General features: G+C 39.7%; 7 protein-coding genes across 8 annotated transcripts in view; 3 read left to right on the top strand and 4 right to left on the bottom strand.

The window, feature by feature from the left end:
• Positions 1-2,140: 2,140 nt before the first annotated feature.
• On the bottom strand, positions 2,141-3,269 carry LOC108048331. The gene is given in 4 exon segments (XM_017128890.1): positions 2,141-2,467; positions 2,648-3,010; positions 3,116-3,187; positions 3,189-3,269. Coding segments are annotated over 4 exon segments (669 nt in total). The 3' UTR covers positions 2,141-2,314.
• An 889-nt stretch (positions 3,270-4,158) lies between these two features.
• On the bottom strand, positions 4,159-6,196 carry LOC108048357. The gene is made up of 3 exons (XM_017128939.1): positions 6,108-6,196; positions 5,492-5,965; positions 4,159-5,167 (listed from the first exon to the last, which is right to left on the bottom strand). The coding sequence occupies exons 2-3, from the start codon at positions 5,921-5,923 to the stop codon at positions 4,571-4,573; spliced, it is 1,029 nt and encodes a 342-aa protein (XP_016984428.1). The 5' UTR covers positions 5,924-5,965; positions 6,108-6,196; the 3' UTR covers positions 4,159-4,570.
• Positions 6,197-6,461: 265 nt separating this feature from the next.
• LOC108048333 (density-regulated protein homolog) lies at positions 6,462-7,659 on the top strand. Its single transcript, XM_017128893.1, has 3 exons — positions 6,462-6,697; positions 6,768-7,029; positions 7,402-7,659. The coding sequence occupies exons 1-3, from the start codon at positions 6,578-6,580 to the stop codon at positions 7,587-7,589; spliced, it is 570 nt and encodes a 189-aa protein (XP_016984382.1). The 5' UTR covers positions 6,462-6,577; the 3' UTR covers positions 7,590-7,659.
• Positions 7,565-8,620, bottom strand: LOC108048332 (DNA-directed RNA polymerase III subunit RPC9). Its single transcript, XM_017128892.1, has 4 exons — positions 8,558-8,620; positions 8,375-8,489; positions 8,157-8,309; positions 7,565-8,023 (listed from the first exon to the last, which is right to left on the bottom strand). The coding sequence occupies exons 1-4, from the start codon at positions 8,563-8,565 to the stop codon at positions 7,673-7,675; spliced, it is 627 nt and encodes a 208-aa protein (XP_016984381.1). The 5' UTR covers positions 8,566-8,620; the 3' UTR covers positions 7,565-7,672.
• Positions 8,621-9,597: 977 nt separating this feature from the next.
• On the top strand, positions 9,598-11,215 carry LOC108048343 (GATOR complex protein NPRL2). Its single transcript, XM_017128917.1, has 3 exons — positions 9,598-9,871; positions 9,940-10,446; positions 10,558-11,215. Exons 1-3 carry the CDS (start codon positions 9,671-9,673, stop codon positions 11,110-11,112), a joined length of 1,263 nt encoding a protein of 420 aa, XP_016984406.1. The 5' UTR covers positions 9,598-9,670; the 3' UTR covers positions 11,113-11,215.
• Positions 11,216-11,221: 6 nt separating this feature from the next.
• On the bottom strand, positions 11,222-12,984 carry LOC108048344 (ketimine reductase mu-crystallin). 2 transcript variants are annotated; one of them, XM_017128919.2, is made up of 3 exons: positions 11,891-12,983; positions 11,634-11,834; positions 11,222-11,334 (listed from the first exon to the last, which is right to left on the bottom strand). In XM_017128919.2, exons 1-3 carry the CDS (start codon positions 12,687-12,689, stop codon positions 11,261-11,263), a joined length of 1,074 nt encoding a protein of 357 aa, XP_016984408.1. In that variant the 5' UTR covers positions 12,690-12,983; the 3' UTR covers positions 11,222-11,260. The 2 variants fall into 2 exon arrangements, with proteins under 2 accessions (XP_016984408.1, XP_016984407.1); XM_017128918.2 differs by having other exon boundaries at positions 11,265-11,834; positions 11,891-12,798; positions 12,860-12,984.
• Positions 12,662-24,942, top strand: part of LOC108048342 (atrophin-1) — a 44,510-nt gene continuing 32,229 nt past the window's right edge. The window contains 1 exon segment of the mRNA XM_044461056.1: positions 12,662-12,693. The gene's annotated coding sequence lies outside the window, so the exon portion shown is untranslated.

Genomic DNA, 24,942 nt, shown 5'->3' on the forward strand with positions numbered 1-24,942 from the left:
TATAACTAACAGTAAAAGTTAAGTAAATATGAAAACAAAAAAACAAAAGCAGACTAAGAAAAAATGTTACGAAATGCAAATAAATAGAATGTCAGCGTTGCGTTTAGCAAGCATTAAATGTCGCTCACGAATCCAAAAGATACAGCTCAACGGATGGGATGCAGTTTCACTTACAGCTCTAGATACAGATACATGTGTAAATATAGCTTTAAAAAATAAATACTTATATATTGGAATAAATACACGCACATTAGTCTCGAAACGCGTGCGCTTTTTTCTTTTGAAATTTTAACATTAATAGTGGGAGTTATATATATAAATTTGATATTTATCGTGACAGCAAAAATAAATAATTTTGTTGAAAAAAGACAAAAAATGTTACTATGTTGCATCGCCATTAGATACATTTAATGTTTTATAGGTCAAAAAAATAATGAAAGTATACTTGAATATTTTTAAAAATTTTCAAACGCATTCTACTGATAATCTTCTGATTCAGGGATTATGTATTATTAAGGTGATTACAAATCCCCTTTTCACCTCCTGAGAATGGACTTACGTTCAGTAATAACCCATATAAGGTTCTAGCCTTTGAATCCAGTGAGATCGGGTCAACACCAGTTCAAAGCGGTCTTTGTGGCCGGTTAGTTAATACGGGTGTTTATGATGCAAACACATTCGATCGGCTCACATCAGCTGTGACCACTATTATACACATTGTATTTGATGCATATGAATTCCGATTATATTGCATTTGCATGAGCATTCGACTCGAAATTTGCATTAAAACACTGCGTTGCAGGATGGTTATGTTATTGGGAAATGAGAAAACGATGGGGACATCATTATAACTTATCTTATACATTTTAGGTGCTTGCAAATGGGAATTATATTTTTAAATATTTCTTAATTCAAGAAAATTTAAATAGGAAGAGTTTTACATATAGGCTTACCAACTATTATCATAGTAATTCAATTTTACATAGTTTATCTAGGAAATGTTTTTGATTTTTAAACCCTTAATCATCAATTAGGTATTATTGGACTTTCAGTCCCGAACCGCACTGTATTCTCTCCAGTCTCGTCCAGGGCATTGAAATCGCATCACAACGATCTCAATCGCATATTGATACCGCCAGCTGTGCCAGTAAATTTGTATAGTTAGCATCGAACAATCCAATACCCTCTAGTAAGGACCGTTCTAGTAAAATCGACCTCAAACAGCACTCAAAATTAAATGTGCAACCGGGCGGAATATGCCGGGTCGAGTGCAGATTTATTACTATTTATATTTTAAATTTATCGTTTGTTGTGAGTTGACTTTCGTCAGCTAATCGCTTGTTTATTGTATTACGACACTGCGCGAGGCAAACAGATAGCAGGCCCAGAAAACAAATAGAGTCATTCGTATTCTATAACATCTCATGGAAAGCGGAAACTACACGTTAACAACTCCCAACAGGTTAATATATTTCATCATCTACGGTATGCGATAACTAGATTGGAACCAATCTATTTAATGGATTGACATTGACATAATCTTAAAGGATACTACATTTATTATCCATTTCTTATCTACTTTAGGAATCAATCACATATGATTAATTAGAACCGTAAAAATATGGAAATATAACTGAAGTTTTGATATATTTCTCCATTTCAGGATAGAAAGTTGCTTAATCTGTTAGCCACAGATGATTCACATGACAAATGCACACCACGTGCATTTAACAATTCATTTAAGAAGAAAACCCCGTGAACCCGAATATGCAAACATTGTAAATTTCCCGAGATCTGCAAAGTCAGTTTAAGAGGGGAAATCGCCATAAACGGAGGAATCGTCACGCGCAATTGCGAATGAGTTCAGTAAATTTGGACGTGGATGTGGATGTGAATGTGAATGTGGATGTGGAGGTGACTGTGATCTGGGGATGGCGCCGCATCTGAGCTTTTGGCAAATACCAGAAGGGGATTACTGGGCTAAGTTCCCATTTCGAGTATGGGGCTTATCGCCAGCGCCACCAGAAATAACCAAAAAAACTGAGAAACTGACAAATGGAAGAGTAAGCATTTCTGGCATTCTGTTTCGAGTGCATGAATATGAAATATTTCGCTTTATTTGCAAATCATTTAGTTAGAGGCATAAACGGTGGGACGCGCCATTGAAGCCGAGCAAACACTACCAAATCAGGTCATAAAAGCAGAGCAGCCGCGTACTATAAACTAGGCAAACAGCGGGAATTCTTCAAGATCTCCTTGTCCAGTGTCAGGGTCCGCTCCCTACACCTACACCTACACCCTGCCCCCCTCCCCCTCACTTGGCGTAGACCTTGAAGAAGAACACGGCACAGGTCTTTAGATCACCGGCGCTCCAGCGGACCACGGCCTTCAAGTCCCCGGCAATGTCCACATGGGGCATATTATTCACAAACGCATGGTTGGTCACGTTCCTCAGGGTGTAAATGTGCTGAAAGTGGTCAAAAATTAACATTAATAAATCATTTACAAAGTATTGAATAAAAATTACGTTTAAATTAAATTATATTTTAACTATGGTGTTTTAAAAAATAATTAATTATAACGATTATTAATGTTAATCATATCAAAAATCTAATTTTAAGAGCTAAACAATTCTTTTTGAACTCACCCCTTTTTTGGGCGGACATATCAACTCAGCGCGGGGCACTTGTCTAAAGATGGGAAACCAGATCTCAACGGGATTTCTCAAGGACTTGCACAAGCTGTCTCGTTTTAGGGAAAGAGGAGTTGGTAGCCATTGGCTCCGTTGCCAGCGAAACACATCGACCTGCATGGCAATGGGACCACTTGGCACTGCCACCAACACCTTGATGTCCCCATTAAAGTGCAGAGTTTCCAGGTCGTCGGCCACGTCGAAGGTCAGGCCACTAATATCCAAGATATCCCGGATCGATGTGTCTCCCTGGGCGTCTTGGGCATCACACTGGACATTCAGGGTCTTCTCATCGCCGATTACCTCGTAGTTGGTGCTCTGAAATTAAAGAAAAATAGTAAAAGTGGATTCTGTTCAAAGGAAACATAAAGTATTTTGTGCTCAAAAAATAAAGAGTATAAGGATGAATATGAATAAACTTACCCGAATTCCTTGCAGGAGTTGCAGGATGCACAACAAGCCAATACTCCAGCCGATCCACTGCTCCATTTCAGGGGTTTTTGATGATCCCCAGTGGATGCAACAATTTATAGGGCCCTCGGCTAATTGCCCGCCAATTAGCCAACGCTATTCGCATTGTTTAACTAATTGCCAAATTAAGTTGTACACATTTTGCTTAATTGCCAATGCAGATAGTCAAAAATGCAATTCAGATTCACCGATCGTAGCACCCTCAAAAAAACGAAAAAAAAAAACAAAAAAATAAAGCAGAGCACACTGAAAACAACAAAGGGGGAATCAGCATTCGGCGGGCGTATTCCGGAAGGTCGAAGCCCGGATTCGTCCGGAAGTGGGTCGTCGTCTCAATGGAACACCCATGTACGCCTACATCACGCATACGTCGTGTGCGCCTGCGGGACAGCGAGTGCGAGTGCGAGTAGCCCATAAAAACAAGCAAACGCACTTGACCCTGGCCAGCCGACCGAGTTGGGCTTGGTTCGCCGATTCTGTTTGTAGGCCATGGCAGTCGTAAAATATTAAATCGGGCCGCCACACGACGCCCATTATCCGTGTTATCCGATAACGGAGAGCTTCTTTGCAATGGCCATAAAGAGCAAACAAGGCAAAAGCCAGAACAGCAGCAAAAACGCGTGGCCATTGCTTATTTTTATGGCGTGGGAGTGGAACACGTCCTCCAGATCAGTAGCATACTTTTTGGGATGCACCGAAAGCAAATTAAAATGTAGTGTCATTATTGTTTGCAAGATAGTTATAATGTACTCCGCGTTTTCTAGAACAAAGTCGAAACCTTATTTTACATTAAATAACACAAAATTAAATGTTTTTAAGGTCTAACCTTCAAATTACATTTTCTTGGGCGAGCTTAAACATGTAATGCTTAATTCTTGTTCAGTTTAAGCTATCTCTATTATTTAATTATTTAACTACAAGTACGCTTTAAGTTATTTCACGATATAATGCAAGATTTCTTATCTGATTAAAGAGATAATAACAACCTTGGCATATCAGTTTTCCAATGGAACTTCATTTTATTTGGTTATTTCGAAAGCATTGTTATTCTATATATTTCTTATAATCGAGCTATCGTTGGACATTTACATTACATTTACACAGGAATTTACATTATGAAAATATAAGTCATTGCTGAACATTATAAATATACAGCAATTCGTATGGACATGTGGTATGTTGTATCTTAATTGCTTACCTAACATTACTTAGTTTTTGATTTCAAATTGAATTACGATACAGAGATTTTCCTGTAGAATTGCTATGAAGCCTAAATTAACTTAACATGATGTTGTAATTTCTATAATAATTTATCACGTGTGGTTTTCAGGGTTGTCTTTGAAATGGTCTAACTAGAATTTAAATAATGTCTACATTGGAACACTTTGGCGTGCTGCTAGTCTTGAATTAGTCTGTTGGGTAAAGCTTGTCAGTGTCAGTGCCTATTGGTTTTCCGTAGAGCACAACTTTGGAACGGATGGACTTGCAGCCAGACGAGCGGGCATCGATACCCCTGATGATCTCCTCTACGTGTTCATCTTCCAGTTGCACTTTCTCGACCCGTGCTTCCCTGCTGATACAGTCAACCAGATGCACGGTTTCCAGAGGGGCATAGGTGATCACATGGGTGTGTGGCAGTTGCTTCAGCGTCTCTAATTCTGCCTCATAGACATCGTCAGACTGCAGACGATTCAAGCTGAAGATGAGCACCACGGTCAATTGTTTCAGGTGCGGCTGCTCAGTGCTATTGGCGATCTCCTCGCGACCCCTTATAAGCTCATTGATGACCGGCACATACTGTCCATCTTCGGGGATCATGTTGTCGATCAGGATGAGATTTTGGCCGCAATGAACGAGATTAGCCAGCATGCTCTGCACCCGACGAACGGATCGAGCGCCCGTCCACGAGAGAGTCTTCACATTCTCCGCCCAGGGAAAATGCTCCCGCAACACTAGCGCCGTGTGGCTCTTGCCCACGCCAGAGGAACCCACCAAGGCGATGGTCTGTTTCATGAAATCAAGAAAATTATAAAAATTAGTATTAAAGATTACAATTTAAAAGCTTCAGAGGCTATTATTAAAAGCTATTAACTTTAACTCATAGATGCCACAGAAAAGATAGGACATACTTGCACATAAATCGAAATGTGGTTATGTTACTCTATATTAGAATGTTTTTGTAACTCCTATTGAAGTCGGAAAAAATATCCTGAAGCTGACAAGGGAAAGTGCGGTGGAAATGAGTCGGAAGTATTGGATTATGGCTACAAGGGCTCCCAAGCTATAGCCTTCCAAAGATCTTTGCTGGAAGAAGACCCTGTTTATTACCTGGAATGTGGTATTGTCCAGCGCCCGCTCCAGCTGCTCCATGGCCTGTTCCTGGTGGAGCACGTGGTACCGGACGTGGTTCACCATGTTGCCCAGCCGATGCAAGCGATCGCAGTAGTTGTCCCGGTTGTGGACAATCGAGTGGTACTGGTTCTTGTAGCTCTCCAAGAATCCGCTGACCGTCAGTGTGTTATCGTTTAGCTGTAGGCACAGCCCCAATCCTGCACAGATGATGAGGAGCAGGCCCCAGGTCCACAGAGGAACCCCCTTGCGTCGCATTTGCTGCTCTTGATCGCGGCCTGGCCGCTTTTCCCCGCTTAGTTCGGTGGATGTCAGGCGACGGAGACGTCGCCGTATCCTTAACTTCGCGGATCGCGACTTGATCTTGAGGAGCACTGCGGCACCCTGCGTTGGAGTTTTGTCTATGGCCATAAAATCACTTTTTCTGATTTTGTGTGAAAAGTTTGGTGCAAACTGATGGAAAAGATAAGAAATGTATGAAGTGTAACTAAAAGTTGTGGGAAAACTAAGATGTTGTCTTGTTGACCAAACTGTATAAAGTGCTGTGTCCGTATGGGCATACGAATACAACTATTTATTAGCCTACTGTGCTTACTTTTTGTGGTAAATTGATCGCAACCGGCAAAAAATGAAATTTAAATGCCGCGTTTTAAGCAGTGTTGGTAAAAGCCGGTTTTACGGTTGTTTGTTGTATTTGTTCTTGCGGTATTTTTATGTTTGCCGGTAGCAACTTTTTTTTTTAGTATTTTATATGAAAACTAGCTTAATGTTTTAAAAATTAATAAAATATTAGCTGGTATTGGAATTTATTAATTAAGATTATTAATAAAAACATGTTCAAAATAAAAAAATGTGAAGATGTCAAAGCTATTTTGAGTGGTATTTTTAAATAGATTTACATTTCAGTATATTTTTTGCATCGAATAATAAAAATAAAAAACGGCCAGCTTGCAACACTGGCTTCGAGGTGTGCTGTGCGAAAATCATCTGTGTCCTGCAATTCTCGACCTATTTGTTATTACAATAATTTAAAGCAGACATCCTTGCCAGTCAATCCGATCCGCAATGACGAACGAGGACGTGGGCACCAACAGCGTCGCCAACCGCCTGCAGGTGGGTCCGCGCGAGGGCGTCACCTATCCGATCCAGATGAAGTACTGCGGACACTGCACGATGCCGATTGAGGTGAGCAATCCGAAAATCCATCTATATGAATATGTATATCCAATATCATGTATATATCCTCGATCCGCAGTACTGCGAGTACTATCCGGAGTACGAGAAGTGCAAGGACTGGCTGGAGCGGAACATGCCGGACGACTTCGAGAGGCTGAAGATCGAGGAGGAGGCAGCCGCCGCCGACGGGACCGATGACGACAAGAAACGCCAGAAGCGCGGAGGCAAGGGACTGCTTCGCGTCAAGAAGAAGGAGGACGTGCCCAAGCGCATCTGTGTTTCCCGGGCTGCCCGCGGCAAGAAGAAGTCCGTGACCGTGGTCACAGGATTGAGCACTTTCGGTAGGTCCCATTAAAAGATCCCAGGCCTTCTTGTCACTTTCATTGCATATCGCCATCCTATATAGAACTCAGAACAGAAAGAAACATGAGATGAAAATAACCTTGCACAAATTTACACATTTCTGTTTTTGGCAAGTTATTCAGATCCTTCTAAAGCATCAATTCCATTGAACTTTTTACATAAATTAAAGAGTTACAGTCATTTACCTATTGTTTATTTCAAGAACTCCTTTAAAATAGAGTGTAACAACTATAACAACTCCTCTTAAAACATCATTCTTATGTTATGTTCATGAAAAATACAAAATTATTGATCTCATTGATTTATTGTCCTATCTATCTTCCTGATTAATCATTTCTTGCTCTTTCCAGACATTGATCTCAAGGTGGCCGCCAAGTTCTTTGGCACCAAGTTCGCTTGCGGCTCTTCGGTGACCGGAGACGATGAGATCGTTATTCAGGGCGACGTAAAGGATGACTTGTTTGATGTCATACCCGAAAAGTGGGCCGAAATCGACGAGGACGTCATCGAGGATTTGGGCGATCAGAAGCGAACATAAATAATTTAATCAATTTTTTAGCTTATTTTATACGCTACATCAAACATAAAAATATGAAACGTTAAACGTATGAAGCTCCTGTGTTATTTTGCTGGCTCCTCCGCGGGCTTTTCCGCTTCGGGTGCGACTTCTAGATTGATTTCAGCTGTTGAAGGAGCATTGGCTGGTGCGATAGTTTCTTTTGCTGGAGTGGCTTCCTCCGTCGGATTTGCTTTGCTCGCAGTTGCCTTTTCTGCTTCCTTGGCCTGATTACCACGCTTCCCAGATTGCTTTCCAGCTGTTTTGGCAGTTGCCTCTGCTGGTTTTTCGGCTGGTGTCTCCTTAGCGGCCTCTTTAGCTTCCTTGGTCTCTGCTCCGTGAAAGTGCTTGTAGCTCAGCTGAATGATCTTCTCGTTCTCCTCATCGGTAAGTGGAGCCTTATTGTCGTCGATGAGCTGGAAAGATTCGATATTGATATTAGAAATTAAGCTTGATTTATATAATTTTATAATATAATTTGGAGCAGAACTAGGTAAATACTAAGGGATCTCCGTGAGACCCCATGTTTTATCCCAAGTTAATCCTCACCAGCTGCGTGTGAAGGGCACTTGTCGGAGGATCGTTTATCATTTGCAGGATCTCGTGGGACTTAAGTCTATAGGAAGAAAGGTCTTTCACATAGTTGACAATGTTCTCGCGGGATTGGGTTTTGCAGGGCGACTCCTCCAGATACTGCAGTGCCTAAGTATTGCAGATCATGGTTAATTTACTATCAAACAGGTGTATTTTTCGAAGAATCAACTTACCTCGTAAGTAACCGTGGCCAAGTTTCGCATGCCAAACTTCTTTTTGGTGCTCTTGATCTTCTGCAGAATCTGCATCACCTCCAGATTGGTGAGATACGAGAACGTGGGATTGATCCTGAGTGGTGCAAGCGAAATAATCAAGTTATTAATACGTATTTAATAGTAAATAAACACAATCCTTACGTTTCCATTTCGAGTCGGCGACTTTATGAGTGACCGTATAGCGGGCGCTGAAATATACCACACCAAAAACTATAACGGTAAATTTCCGTACTGAATGTGTAATAAACTATAATTGTGAAAACATTTTAATAATTAAGTTTTGCACTTACAATGAGTTTTAAATAAAATATATAACACTCTGCTACATTTTTTGGGTTCATTGAGTGCAATTGCGATTTTTACTTTGGATTCTTAAACTACTCGAGACTAGGTGTAACCCAAATAAATGTACAGATTTAAAGAAAAAAAAAGATATAATTTCAAAACAACATTTTTAAAATAGTGCACAAAAATCAATAGGCTTACAAATGTCGGAAAATACTACATTTTATATTTTTGTGTCCACATTTTTTAATTGGCAATGATGCAATAATGTTTGGGACGTGCACCTGAAATTTTGAACCTGTTTAAGAGAACCGTTTAAAAACTAGTTTTACTCCAAACCTTTATGTTGATGTATTATCTAAACGGAATTAGGTCAGAGGACCCCCCAATTAAGTTTGACTGCTTCAATTAGTTATTTTAGAATCGAAAATCCAAATCCGTGAAATACAAAATTTCGATTTTAAAAAATGTTCCAGGAAAAATATAAAACAAAACATTTCAAATGATAATTTAGTAAATATTTATTTGAGAAAAAGAAGGATGTAAAAAAGAACTATCAAAAACAGTTTAATGTACGATTTTCGAATACTGATTGAAATTGAATATTTATATTTGAATATTTTTTTAAATTTCCTTTTATTTTTATACTCAGATAGATTAGCAAACTTTTTTTCTAGAGCTATGATCAAAGTGCATTTTGTATGGTGTTAAAAGTTCGTTATAACTGTAGTGGAAACTAACGAGTCTTCAAATGGAGTGGAAAATACTAAATTGAGTGAAACTTTTAACAGTGCGCGAGAATTGGAGTGAGATTTTCAACACTCGTTAGCGATGACAAACATCGACATCGCGATGTTTGAAAACATTGATGACATCGATGTTGCTATCGCTGGTCTTCCACCACTACTTGGATGCGGGTGCAGGAGATGTGGATTCGGATGTGGATGGTACTGGGATCCAGCGGATAGCATGCACTCCCACACAAATGAAGCCGCGCCAACAGCAACGGCCACGGGAACGGCTGCGGCAACGGCGGGCGTGGTCACGAATGGAGCAGGAGGATCGGGATCGGGAGCAGCAGCGGGTGCACATGGCAGCACAGAGGGCAAGATCCGGTGCATCTTCCTCAGCGAGTTCCATGCGACGGCGGGCTGCAAGATAAGCTGTCAGGTGAGCCGGTTCCCAGGAACACTGCCAACCGAAAAAGCCCCGATAAGCAACGTCTGTTAACCCCACAGGTTCCCGATAACTACATATCCAAGGACGTGTTCGACGCCATCAACGTGTACATCATACCCAAGCAGCACCTGCAGCGCTGCATCCTCACCGTAAACGCAATGGACGTGAAGATCGTCGGCTATCCGGTGGGCATTCAGGATCAACAGAAGTACGCACGCAACGCCTTCCTGTTCAACCTGTGCTTTGTCTGCGATTCGCGGGCGAGGAGCGTCCAGTACGAGCCGGTGGTCAAGAAGCTGTCCGAGTACCTCATCATGATGGAGGAGGAGTCCTGCTTCTTGTCGCGCGAGGACGACAAGCGCCGCCTGCAGAACATCTTCGAGACGGTGCTGCGCGACCTCAACGAGCGCAAGGTGGCCACCATTGTCGAGGGCGACAACACAATATACCTGAAGATTGTCATGCACAAGCCGGATCCGCCGCCGGTCAAGGACCACATGGTGCCGCTGCTACTGGCCAACCTGCGAGATGCTCCTTTGGACAACTGGGACCTGACCACGCAACAGGTGCGGGCCTAGTAGCAGGATGTTAGAAACAACATTTCCATCGAAGAGCCTTTGCTATAGAGCAAAAAATTTAATTTAATCTTTATTAATTGTAATGTGTTCGCCCCCCAGATCCTGCCTTATATCAACGGAATCAATCACGTTGCCCGGATCGCCGCTGAGGCGGACGTGGAAACGGACCTGGTGAAGTCGTGCATCCAGAACCTGGTCTACTACGGCGTCGTCCAGCTGCTGCCCATCCTGAAGTACAGCAATGTCTACATGACGCAGAACCTGAAGCATCTCATCCAGAGTGCGGCACTGAGCGGCGCCTGCCGGAAGTACGTGGCCCTGCGCCCGGAAAAGACGCTGCCCAGTGTGCAGCGCATCTTCCAGTTCTACGCCTCAATGACGCACGGCGTCACCCTGCGGGCCATCTGCCAGCGATTGTCCCCTCAGCACCACAACATCGACGAGCGGCGAATGGTGATCTTCGGCCTGCAGCACCGCTTCATCCGCTGCATCCACAAGTACCCGGTGTTTACGGGCTCAGTGCCTTCTGGGCGGCAGAAGATGTACACCGGGTTGATCAGCTTCGACGAGATCTGCTGCAAGACGGGCCTTTCGCCCTGCACCATCGAGCGGGACATTGAGAAGGACACGAATGTGACTGTGATCTGGAAGTGACGACGAAGACGACGTCGCCGGGTTTGTTGTAGTTTGTAGGCGAACCGATTGTTATGTTTCCAATAGCTTTTTTATATAAACATATATACACATGAGAGGTTAATGATTCGGTGGTTTGAATTGGGCTGGTCCCGTACTTGGACAACAATCAGGAAGCTTCTCCCCTGGAGAGAATGGCATCCTGCACCGCCTGGGCCACACAGGCATCCTCAGAAGCCATGCCTGTAAAATTAATTAATACAAATTAGTGTAACAATAGTCAAAGTTATTAAAGTTTCATTCAATTCATAAGTTTTAGAATTTATAAAATAAATGTAGTTAGTAACAATGATAAAGATTAAGAAATAGTTAAAATAGTTTATTTTGTTTAAATACAATACATTAAATATCCGGTAGATTTACGTTATAAGATGTCGTATTTCAAATAATTTTGATTTAAATTTTGGAAAAGACAGAGATAGCTTTAATTATGAAGGGCTGATGAAGTAAATTTAAACTAATTTGACAAATCGAATACGCACCCATGGATTGGAAGACCGAGATGGCCGTCTTCTCGGGGTAGTTGCCATCAAGGATGATGGCTCCCAGCTCGGCGGTGATCGGGACTGGAAAACCTTTTAATTCGGCCTCGGCATTAGCATAGCAATCCACATAGACCTGAGCTTGGCGGTAAAGATCTGGAGCCACCTCCGAAAAGTGACAGCCTGGACCGGCACCCACGGCTGAAATCGGAAAATAAGTAAGTAATTGATTGTTTGAAAATATCAGAAAGACTCACCATTAATGTGAACGCCCTGTTTGCTTTTCAGATCTTCAATGTGGATGAGAGCCTCCTTGGAGAACGTGGCAATACAAATGACATCAGCATCCTGGCAAGCTTCCTTGGCACTCCGACACACTGCAATCTGCGTTGCGCTTTCGCCTCTCAGTTCCCGCTGCAGTTGCTCCGCCAATTCCTGCGCTTTCGCCTCCGTGCGATTGTACAGATTGAGTTGCTTCACCCGGAAGTGCTCGCAAAAGGCGGCGGCATGGAGCTGCCCTTGTACTCCACAACCAACGATGGCCACGTTGATTTCCCTTTCCGTCTCCGCCAGCGAACCAAAACGACGGAAGTACAGATGCTTGGTGGCCACCAGTGAAGCGGACACAGTGCGCCAGGTGGTCAAATCCGTGCCCGCCATTATGGCCGATAGTTGACCGGTTTGGTTGTCGAATAGCAGGACATGGGCATGGATGCTGGGTAACGGAGGATCACGCTGCGGATTGCCACCAAACGAGGTCACCAGCTTGCAGGCCAGTGTGGAGCGCGGACTGACCACTTTCCCTGGAGATTCCTCCGATGCTATGCTGTAGTTACCCACAAATGCCGGCATGGTGAACAGAATCTTATTGGAATTATCACCACAGGCGGTGAAACTCCTTTTCGGTTGGATGGCAAAGGATGATCCAGGTGGTTTCTGATCTCGGGGCTTAACTACTGCTTTGAGTGCCGATTCCACCGCTTCATTGACCAGCGGCCAGTTGAGAACGCGACGCACTGCATCCGCATTATAATAAACTGGAGATTTGGCGCTCATTTTCGTAAGTTATTGTTTTCTGTTTACGCTTTTTTTTTAAACCCAGTTAGGTCGCAGTTCTATGAATTTCTTTTAAATTGTTTAACCTTTCACTATAATTTAATGAATGCTTTTTAAAAAATGGGAATTTATGTTATTGTAAATATGTAAGGATCAAAGATCACTTTTACCAGTGATGGTAGTTTTAGCGGAAAAGGCCAGTAAGTAAACTGTTATTTTAAATGTAAGCAATAAATTTAAAGATTTTAAAATTTGCTTAGATTATCAACAGAATTATATAATTCCAATTAGATTGTTTCTTTTATGTGTTTCGGCCAAAAACAGCATATTATCAAATTAATAACATTTTATAACAATAATGAACTAAAAAATACCGTTAAGTTTATTTCACGCATATCGAAAATAAAATTCGATTAATTAAGTCATGGAAAAGCGCGTAAATTTAAATTTTCAATTAAAATGTGAAATGGATTGGACAAACTTAAGTTCAATTTGAATCAGGAAAAATCAGTAAATATCTTGAGTTTCCCGCAATGAAGAAAAAAAAAGGAGCCTCAAATGGGGAAAAACCAACCGAAAACCAATTTTCACGGGCGACTGTTTTTCCTCATTTCTAATGCAGTTTTCCCCATTCTTCGGCGTCGCTGGGAAAATGCATTTTCACCGCACGCCAAGGGCGAAACCGCAGTGCAAAAAAGGGAAACCGCTTCTGTTAACGGCTTTATCGCGCTGAAATAATTCTCGCGAACATCTGGAAACTGAACCACAGCCCGTCCAATCCAATTCAAACCTCAACCGACACGAAAGTGAAAAGCGAATGCACTTTTCCGCGGCTGCAGCTGATAGGAAAAATTAATTTTTGCCCCGCCATTGTCTTGTCCACGCCATTTCATTTTCCCAGCTGCTAATTCAAATTTTGACATAATTTCTTCACTGTTCGCCTCCGTCGCCTGCTTTCTCGCTTTTGTCCCCGTCCAATTTCACTTGACTTGACCTTTGCGCGACTTTTCCATGGGTTTCCATGTACAGGCAAAAAATATCGGAGTTCTATATTATCATTTCGAGTGTTCGTCGCCAAATTTGAATTCGCCTAAAAATTCTGAATCATATATAACAGGAAAATATCCCCCTATGATTTTTTTTCGAAAAAATTGTTTTCACGAAATTCTTTTTCTGAGGATACAACTTAATTTGAAATTTTGTAACGAATTCAACGGGGTATGACATTCCAACATTCGACCACTATTTCCCAGGGTTCTGATTAAAAAAACCCAAAAATCGAGCTTATTTTGGACAACATATTTTTTCAAAGGAAATGATTTTTTTTTTCAAAAAATTTGTTTTCACGAAATTCTTTTTCTGAGGATACAACTTGATTGGAAATTTGATAACGAATTCAACATTCCAATATTCGACCACTATTTCCCAGAGTTTTGATTAGAAAACCGAAAAATCAAGATAATATTTTTCGGATTTTGGCCAAAATATTTTTTATAAGGGGTAACAGGGGGATGAGTACAGTACAGTAAAGTACAGTAAGTACAGTACAGTCAGACCCAGAAAAGTGATTTCAAATTTTTTTAGATTTTCGAATATGAGAGGTATACCAAAACGTTTTTCTCAGTGTATGGGCTTGGGTTTCGGGTGGGTCCGGAGCCTTTTGTGGTGGTTGTGCGGTGGCGGCCTTGGGAATGTGCAGTTGCAGGCTGATTTATATTCGCCCCGGAGTGCCACAAATCAAAGTCGAGCTGCTGCAGCTGACTCATTGGAGCGGCTCCCGGTTCGGCGACGCGACCTGTTGCATGCCCCACTCCTGGAACCATGGCGGCGGCACCACCAGAACTAGCAGAACCACCAGAGCCACCAGAACCACCAATCGCACCACCGGCAGCACCACTTCTAAGTGTTTTGACCTTGCTGGCGGGTAAGTGGCTGGCAATAAATTTTGGCATTGCGCAAAAGCCACCGCCAGCCTGCTGAAAAAACGCCCCGATTCTGATTTCGATTCCAATTCCAATCCCAATCCCAAGAATCCATATCCGAAAAGTGAATTGTCGTCGACGCTTTGAATAAATTGCTAAGCGATTTGGCAAGCGCCAAAATTTAATGACCAAAAAGGATTTCGCCTCGCTGAGCATAAATTTTCCGGCCAAAATCAATGACGAGGCGAACGCTGATTGAATTTATTGGCGAACTAAAAGATTTTGTCTTGGATTTTGAGCATATATACATATAAAACTAAATATTATGACTATATCATTTCTGTAGCTTAATAATTAATGATAAAACAAACATAAAAAATATATTTTACAGCCTAACATAACTTTCAATTTAAATTGAGTAATATTTAATTTATTATCATTTTGTTGTTAAATACTATCTACAAGTTTGACTCACTGCTTTTTCTTTATGGCTTCAAGATCTAAAGCTATATTTAAATTTCATTGCGTTTGTTAAATATATCCATATAAATTTATATTTAATTATTTATTCTTTTTAATATATTAAATGAAAACACATTAAACTGCTTCATAAATAATTAGTCTCATAACTATTAATCAATTTAAATACGTTTGCTTTCAAAAAACTCAATGTCTTAATTAATTATATTTTTTAAATATATTGAAATAGATTTCAAATACTTAAGGAACATGAAGCCTTTAGCAACGCTACTGAGTTTTGGCTTCATGTTAATAAAAAGCCAACTCAAATTTTTTCATTTATGCCATTTTGGCTGGCGGCTTTTGAAATTGTAACTGTAACGGTAACTGTAATAGTTATAGTAATAGTAATAGTAATAGTAATAGCAATGGCAATAGCAATCGTCTAGTAACCACACACAGAAACAGAACGTTGCCACACCTTTTCTTCGCGGAGCTGGATTTTAATTTTTTACTGCCTTATTTTTGTTAAGTCTGTGTTTTTGTTTCGGTTTTTGTAATTGTTTTAGTGCGCGCCCGCACACTTGGCTAACACAGATACACACTCACACTCACACTCGCAGCACGTAGGTTAGAAAAAGGAAAGTCGGCAACGCGAAAAACTCGGAGCTGAAGTTTCGTATTTTGTATTTTGTATTTTGTAGATCAATCTTGGAATGGGTTTGTGCCGTTAGCCGTCGGCGACGTCGTCGCTCACTAAAATGTTGTTTGTCCTTGGAGAATGTGGCAAAAAAGATAGAAAAATGGTATGGAAAAAAATTTTAAAATTATAATATACATATGCGCACTGTTACCGTTGCGGTGCACATGAAAAAAATGCACTGTAAATTCAGTTTATAAATATTGTACACAATGGAGGATCTATCTTCCATGCTTCCATAAAAAAAGTCATAAGCTTTTTTTTAACAAAACTTTTTTGATTTTTGAGACATTCCAAAAAGTATATATAAAACATTAAAACCATTTTTTGCGATGTTGAAACTCTGAATTTATGATATATTTATAGAATTTGTAACAGAAAATAACCAAAACTTTTGTTAGATTTTTATAACTATTTATTGGGTAATAAAACACACAGGAATATTTTATGAAATTATAATACGAATTTAGAATATTGTATAAAATGTGTGTTTTGTAAACGTTATTAACAATTGTTGGTTAAAAAAATGTTTTTAAGAAAGTTTTGGAGGTCGTAAGCAGGTTTTTTTTTTTGTTAAAAAAATTTTTAAAATAAATATTTCCAATACAATAATTATTAAACAAAGGTGGATGTTAAAAAAAAATTGAGACAAAAGCTTGGTTTTTTTTGTATATATAAGAAATATGGATAGAAAATTTAATTAATTCTGGAAAAATAAGTTTTGTTTATCCTTTTTGGTACAAATGAACTACGGACATTTGTTGGTGATTGTTTTTTTCAGTGTTGAGATATATGTGTGCACATATCTGACGGCGACTATAATTGTGCCGTTATGTTTAGCGTTGGCGCCGCACCCAATGGACTCCACTGAGCTGCCCGCTCCCGCTCCCGCTCCCCCTCCCCTTCCCCACAACCCATTCCCGCCCCCTCCCACCCATTGCCCCATCCCCCGCTTCCCGCTCCGCCAATTAGATTCGATCGGCAAGTATTATTTCTTGTTATTGTTGTCGGACTCATTGCAACCATTGCCTTAGTTCGCCTTTGTCTAATGATTTCGATTATTGGTTTGTTTTATTTTCCCCCTTTTTCTCTGGTTTTGTACATTTTTTTTTGTTTTATACAACTTCCGTCTGTGCACTTTGCATGGAGCATAAAAAATATAGAATGAAACTAAACTGTTAGTTGGGTGATAAATATTACCCATTAAGGACAACAATTCTCAGTAATAGTAATAAAATAAACATGACATAAGTATTTTAGAGAAAGCTAATTTCCATAGATTTATTTGAATTGTTTTACATTTTTCAGGTGTAATTTGAAAAAAATATGTATGTTGTAAGTTACTTATAGAGATCCTCTAAAATGTCAATTCAAATTTAATTTTTCTTGGTATTCTTTCGGAACAGCATACTATTATTTAAATAAATTTTACAATAATATATATATTTTTTTAATATTTTGTTTGTTGGCGACCTTTCGATGATTATTTTAATTATAAACTTTTGTTTTGAATTTTTTCAACCGTTGACCTCGAGCCGGAAAAACTTTAAAATAATATTTTTTAAATAAATTAAAACCAAAATTCTATTTTTGGAAAACTATAATTTTAATGAACTGAAGCTAACAAAACAAAGTCGCTCTTCTAAAATGTAGTATGCATTTTTGGTATATCTTAAATGACTTTATTTGAATTACATTTCGAATTCAATTTAAATCAACACATATAAGCCGCCTATAATATAAGCTTTAAGTTCAAATGTGCGTTAATAGGTATATTTCAGGACCTCCAACAAAAGCGGTTTTCTTTTGGGCCTGCAATTTATGTGGTGGCCCTTAATGAGCCTTTATCCCTGCAATTGCCGCACTTCAACTGCCCGACTTATTTCTGCTGCCTTTTTCGAACGCCCACTGACTAATCCAGGGCTTAATATTTCCGAGGCCTATGATTAGCATATTCCCCCCCCCACTCACCCCCCGAAGCTTGGGCCGTGTTTCGTTTCCACTAACTTGGCCCGTTCCACTGGCTTTCAGTCGTTTCAGCCACGATCGCTTGGGGATCGGTTGTCTTCGTCTGGGACTTTTCGGCTCGATTCGCTTCCAGACGGGTCTGTTTTTATCAGCCAGTCAGTCAGTGTTTCGCTTTCGGCCAGAGCTGACGAATTCCCTCTTCTCGCTTTTAGCCCGGCCAAAAGGGCAAGAGAATCGTTCAAACACTGAGCGGGTGTGAAGTGAAGTGGCTTATGATTTGATTAAATATATCACTTTATACATGCGGGTAATTCACATTTTTTTTGTGGCCACATTGAGAGTCACATACTTAATTGCTGCTAATTGTTACTTTTTTTTACTCGTTTTTGTTTTTGTGAATTTGTTTAATACACATATAGAATATATACAGCAGTGATTTATAAAATACAGCAACAGCAACAACAACAAATAATAAAACAACAAAGCGAGGGAAACAAATAATTTCTAATATGCAAATTAAATAATTTTGTTTATGGTGCAGCCGAAAGAATCTCAAAAAAAAAGAAGTGCAAAAAAGTATACAAAAAATCAAATTATTTGAAAATTGAACCTGTTCTGCTGGAGGCTGGATCCGGCGATTGAGGTAAGCTGATTTATTTTGGCTTAATCATATGCATATGAATACCGCTCGGGTGCGTCGCAATACATCTCCGATAAAGAACAGCTAATGGGTGTATAACGCGAATGACCTGATTCCCTCGTGTTTATAGCTCCCAGTCCGAATTATGATCTGATTTGCCTGCAGTTCTGCAACGCTGACTTGGACTCGGTTTTGGATTAGCCAAAACACCCGAGTGGCGGCAGTAAAACACTTCCGATCCCACTGAACCGCAACCATCTCGATGGAAGAAAGACGACCTTGCCCATGAAAGAACCAGAACCCACCACAAGGGCCTCCACATATTCGTATGTCTATATAAATTTCAGGGGGAGGAAGTCCGGTCGGACTGAAGGATGATCGAGTGGCGGAATTAAAGCAAGGTTGCATCTGTAAATGCTGATACCCGGGAAGCATTTTTATTCCAGTTACCTTGTGCATACCAAAAACAACTGACTTAGAAATTTGTGGGTCTTTAGTTGCATAATAAATTAATCTAATGATTTAAGTTGTATACATTAAAATATCAATATGGTTCTAAAATACCAACTTGTAAATATTTTGTTGTCATTCTTTATTTAGGTAAGACCTTCAATTAAAATGCAGTAAGTTGCAAATTAAAAAAATATCGCCAAAGAAAAAGATTGTATATATTTATATTAATACAATTTAAAACCGCTACATCCCAAACAAGTTAACCATTTTTTAGTAATAATAAAATTAATTTAAATAATATACTGATGAAATCAACAAGATTACTTCATCAAATTGCCTTAAATTGTATAATATAATTACAAAAATTCAAACCTGATAAAATAAAACATTCAGATAGCTAAATTCTAAGCTGCATGTACGAGATTCATTTGTGCTTACAAAAAATGTGTTTAAATAAATCCTTTCCATTTTATGAAATTATTTTTAAAAAGTCATGTAAAATGGTTTTGTAAAAAGTTCTTGATACATTTTCGAATACCAAAACATATATGTACTTTTAAATAAATCCTTAGGAACTCTGACATAAGTCATCGTTGTTAAAGAAGTGCTTTTAGATCTTGGTATCAACTTAAATGTTCCTGGCCAGCTTTTTGAATGATCTGTGTATTGGGGTTACCCATCGCTTGCCCAACATTCGGCATCATCCAGTGGAGTGAAAAAGGAACCCCGTAATGACCACAAGTTGGCAGCTTTGCTGCATTAAAAAGCATTTTAAGCACTCACCTCTTGACCCGACCCACTTCCATATGTCACAAAAGAACAGCGTCAGTCGGTGGTTGTTGGTTGTTGTTGCTGTTGTTGTTGTGGTCTCCACTCCTGCTCTCCTCCACTCCCCCACTTCCTCCATCTGAAACACCCTACCATCCGAAACCAACTCAAGACCCCGATCGCGTTGTTCCATATGCGCTTAAAGCAAATTGCATTAACATTTAGGCCTACGCGCAGCAGAGCCGCCCACTTTGCGACAGTGCCAACAACCCCCCTCCCTCCCCCCAATCGTTCCATTCCGCCGCGTTCCCCCGTTCCATTCCACATCGTACCGATGGTGCTTTATCAGATCCCCGATTCCCAGCGATCAGTCGCAATTCAAAGTGCGCGCTGTGTGGAGCAATTTAAATCGCTCAACTTTTTCCGACGGCGGTTTCGGTTCTTTTTCGAACAAAAAACTAAGAGTTTCGGAAATTATCGTTTAAATATATCGCATAACACGACTAACGGTAATTGGCTTGCACTTGCCTTTAAATGTGATTTTTATCAGATATATTCGCTGTGATTTTTTTTCGTGGGCTTTATTTCGCCAATCGATCGTTAATATAAAAAAACAAGGTGCATCCAGTTAGTGAAACAAGTCATAAATTAGCAAAAGGTATGCGTAATAACACACAAGAGTGATGATGATACAGGCCCAAAAATTAGCCACTTTATATGGACAGAGTGCTGTGTGCATGTGAAAGTGATGGCAACCTTTTCGGAAATTAAAAATCAAAACAACACCCAAAAACAAACATTACAAATGTTTAACTGAATAAAACAAATGTGTTCAAAATACAAAATATCACATTGATATTAACACAAAAGAATTATCATTTTTTAGAGTTTACCCAAAATTTAATTTGAAATGTGATTTGAAATATGGTTTTACATATGTCACTTTCATTAACATTGAAACAATAGATAATCAGTTTTAAGTATTCCTAAATGAAATTTAGAACGTAAATTAAATTATGCTTTTAGTATTGGTAATATGCATTGTCTGAAATATAATGGGATTTAATTAATGTTATTTGCTGAACCTTATAATTTAAATATGAATCTTGTTAATAAAAAGTTATAAAGAATTACTTGTTCAATCACTTGCGAAGCTTAAAGTTTATGGAAAAGAACAAAATGATTTGCTATTGCAAAATCTCGTCATTTTTTTAGGCAATTATAATGCTTAAAAAAAAGTCAATCATATTTTAAAATATTTATTTCGAAATTATATATTTCAATTAAAAAACCTTAAGAATAAATAATGTTAGCATCAGGCTTATATATTTTGAAGAAATTAATTGACATAAGACAAAATCGATTATTTTATTATTTAAAATAATGTTTCTATTGAGTGCGCTTTAAAGTTTTCAATTGACTTGAACAGTATTTCGGTATTATCCAAGTAGGAACACTTTGGGACCTACAATGTTTGGCTACGTTTTTTGTGATCGTGGAGATACTTTCGACACAACCCGGTCATGTCCCCATAACTTCCCATTTCTCTTGTCGCTGGTCAAGAGTCTTCAGCACTTTGTTCAATTGAAATTTTTGTAAATTTACTTTCTGCGATTGTTGCCGTTTGGCTTCGGCACTCGTATATCGGTGTGTCGCTCGGCTTTGGCTCACTTTGGCAGCTTTCTTGCATAATAAACAAGATCAGGCTCAGCACACAATGTGCAACATTAGGCCAATGTTGGTACGTGGACACACTCCTCAGAGGGGGAGTGGTGGGGGGGGCAGGGGCAGGGGCAGGGGCGGGGACGGGGTGCGACGGGGGCTACCTGAGTGGGGCATGGGGACAATCATGGACAGCGGGCGCTAAACTGCTAAGAAAACAAAAAGCGAAAAGCAGCAACCACGGCACACCGGAAAAAATAATATCAGTTCCTATAAATGATCACCAAATAAATGATGGTTCATGTTAACTTATTTTTATCAGACGGATTCTATCTTATGGGTTAAACAAAAACTTTACACTTTATTCCATTTGTATCACATACATTCTAATTAGGTAAATCTGGAACTTAAATATACAAGTATTAATTAACACACCTTTATTACATTTCATTCAGGATTTTCAGTTGTATACTTATTCTTAAAAATTTTGAGCTTGTTGTTAAATAACTCTTGGTTTTTAATTAAAAGAAAAAATATAAAATATTTTTTTGGACATTTTTACAAAAGATATATATATGTATTTACATTTTTCCATCGATAGAATAGCTTCTTATATGCTTTTGTAAATGAATTTTGTAAATATAATTGATATAATCAATATCTTTATATTGAAACCGATATGTTATCTATGTTCAAATGTTTATTTAGCTGTGATATTTTTGAAACGCAATTCATTTGCTTTGATCGAACAGTTCTTCTCCCGGCACATCCCTAGGGAAACGAGTCGGGACTTAAGGGTATTTTCTTCCAGTGCAGCGGCAACATGCACCGAAACAAGCGATGTCGGTGGCTACTTTTGCTCTCGTTTCGACTGCTGCGTGAGGCACATGGATAACTGGATAACTTGGACAGTTTCCCGTTACCACTGCTCCGCTCTATCCCCATCTCCCTTGCTGCCTGGCTCCCCATCGCCCCTCTCTTTCACTCTGGTCGTGTTCGTTGTGAACCTGCCACAGCAACAACAACAAAAAAGCACCGAAAATAAATCGCCAACCGCAAAAGTTTGCAAACTTTTTTAACTTCACAATAAATACAACCGAAAAAAAAAAAACAAAAATTGTTGCTCCATTTCGGAGATCAGCGAACCCTTTTTGTCTTTGTTTTCGATTTGAATATACATATATTAAAGTCAGCCGATACAGTAGAACCCAAATACAAAAAACACCAAGCAAAAACAATTCTAAAATCATAGTCCTTGAAACAATGTGATAACTATTTTATTAGAGAAGGAATAAAAATAAGTGTAATATTGTTTGGTATTAATATAAGAGTAAAAAGTGTAATATTGTTTGTTGTAAATAATAATCTCTATAAAGATAGGAAACTTATTTAGATTTCATTTTCTTGGCCCAACTTCAAGCCCAAAAAACTGAAACTTTAATGTTATCCTTAATCTTATTTATGATTAAAGTATTAATTGAAATTTATGCAGATAAAACTCTTTTGTTATTACCATAACATCTGGAAGCTTTGCCAATATGAGGTGTATTTTCTCGAGCAGGTCTTAAATATTTAATGAATTAAAGTTAAGTAAGGAGTCGAGTTGGGTATGACCTCCTTCTAGAGCCTTCCATCCGGCAGTCGATCTGATAAGATGCGAGGAGATTGGAGTGGAAGTACCGCCGGATTTGATGTACCCCGAGACGGGGGATCCCCATAATTTGTTGGTCTTGTAGATGCGGACGCGTGGCACGAGTCCAAGTCGGGGCAACCGTAATTGCCGGCACTCACACACGAGGAAAGAGTTCCATCAGCCGCTCGAGCGACTGCAAGTCCCCGATCGCAAGTCGCTAGACGCTAGTTGCTAGTTGCTAGTTGCTAGTCACTAGCCGCGATTCGAGATCCGAGAGTCCCAAGTCCAGACCGCTGGCGACTTTGGCCAAAAGTAAAGCCGCAGACAAAGCCAAAGAGCCGCGGCTCAACGTCGTGCCCAGCGATCTGCATTGTTTGGCAAATTTGTAAGCCAAAACTTATTGCAAACTTTATTTTTTTTTCGCTGTCTCCGCGACTATTGCTGCCTTAAATACCCTTTCAGAAGGTATTACTAGTTCTTCGATAAAGTTGATATTTCTGATAATAAGTAATCTATTTTTAAATTTCCGGTTTTCAAATATTCATTGCTTGCGAATTTTCCCTAACTTGTATTTATACTTTACCTAATTCTGCAGGGTATTTTAAACTTCTGCCAGTCTTTCTTCTTTCTGTCCTGTTTTGTGCTTTTCTGGCCAAAAGACGACGGCGACAACAGCTTCTTGTAATTATGGCGAGAGCCCCAAGTGGCGGACACCTTGGCCATGTTTATCTTGTGGCAACGGCAACGGCAACTCTGACTCTGACTCTGGGCCCTCAGCCAAAGATAAACTTCGCCCACATGCCACAAAGTGTCGGTGTTGAGTGCTCGCATCTCCGAAATGCCACTGCAAGATGACAAAGTGCCACATCCAGGCAGCAGCCTTAATGGTAACAAACCAAAAGCCATTCCGCTCGATTGGGTAACCCCAGGGGTTTAATGGAGCTCCGGGGGAAGTGTGGCTTACCATGAGGATTTCATTGTGTTCTTAAATGGTATTATTTTTGAGAATTTTATTGTCGAATGATTTGTATTTGAAGTATAGTATGTAGTATAAACATTAAAGTAATATGCTAATAAAGTTTTTATAAAATCTTATTAACGTAAATGAGTGACGAATTAAAAGCTGTCATCTCTAAGATTTTCTTTCCATTTAAGGTTGTAATCACTGTATAGTTCAGTAGTAATTAATGCATTTTCCAATGCATGACTGAAGTGATTCCTATTTATAGATTGCTGTCATAGAAAAGCATATGAGAAGATGTCATTAACACCCACATTTTCCGATACACCCAACCCCATGGGCATAATCTAACATTTTAATTAGCGGATTGTGCAATATGCGATGCAAATCATTTAGCCACCCACATATGTTCGGTGGTGGGATGCCTCATTTATGGCTCGCGCCCCTTTTTTGGGCAACTTCAAAGGGTAACCGCAGGCGAAAACACCGTAAGGCACCACTACTTGCCACTACCACCACCACTACCACTCCACCACCGCCGATTCGAAAAGTAAAACATTTAGTGGGCAAAAGTTTAATTAAAGCAAGGCGCAAGGCATGTTCGGCTAAATGAACCTTGGCAAGAATTTCCATGGCGCAACCGCGGGCAACAACAACCACTCAAGCGCGTCATTTGGTTTATCAATTTGTTGCCGCGCTGCCGTGTTGTGCAATTGCATTTTCAGTTTTGTTTTTTAGGTTTTTCTTTTCTAACATTAACTCGCCTCGGCCCAGTCTCTCCCATCAATTCTCCTCCTGCCCCCATGACTCACGAGAAAAATAAAATATGTAGCATAAAGTGGAGCAGTGGTGCACAACCACCAGCGTGCACCACATGTGCAACGCCCACTGGGTGTGGAGACGTCCGAATCCGATGCTGGATGGCCATGCCTTCAAGTTGGCAAAACAATCTGCTATTAGCCATTTGCTGTTTGCCGTTTGCTATTTGCTATTTGATTTGCTTTGGCAGCTTTTCATTTGCAACCCGCTGATGACAACAAATCATGACAATGCTCAAGGTACAATGTCAAGACCTCGCGCCACATGC

Source organism: Drosophila rhopaloa, unplaced genomic scaffold, assembly GCF_018152115.1.
Source record: "Drosophila rhopaloa isolate 14029-0021.01 unplaced genomic scaffold, ASM1815211v1 contig_3, whole genome shotgun sequence".
NCBI lineage: Eukaryota > Metazoa > Arthropoda > Insecta > Diptera > Drosophilidae > Drosophila > Drosophila rhopaloa.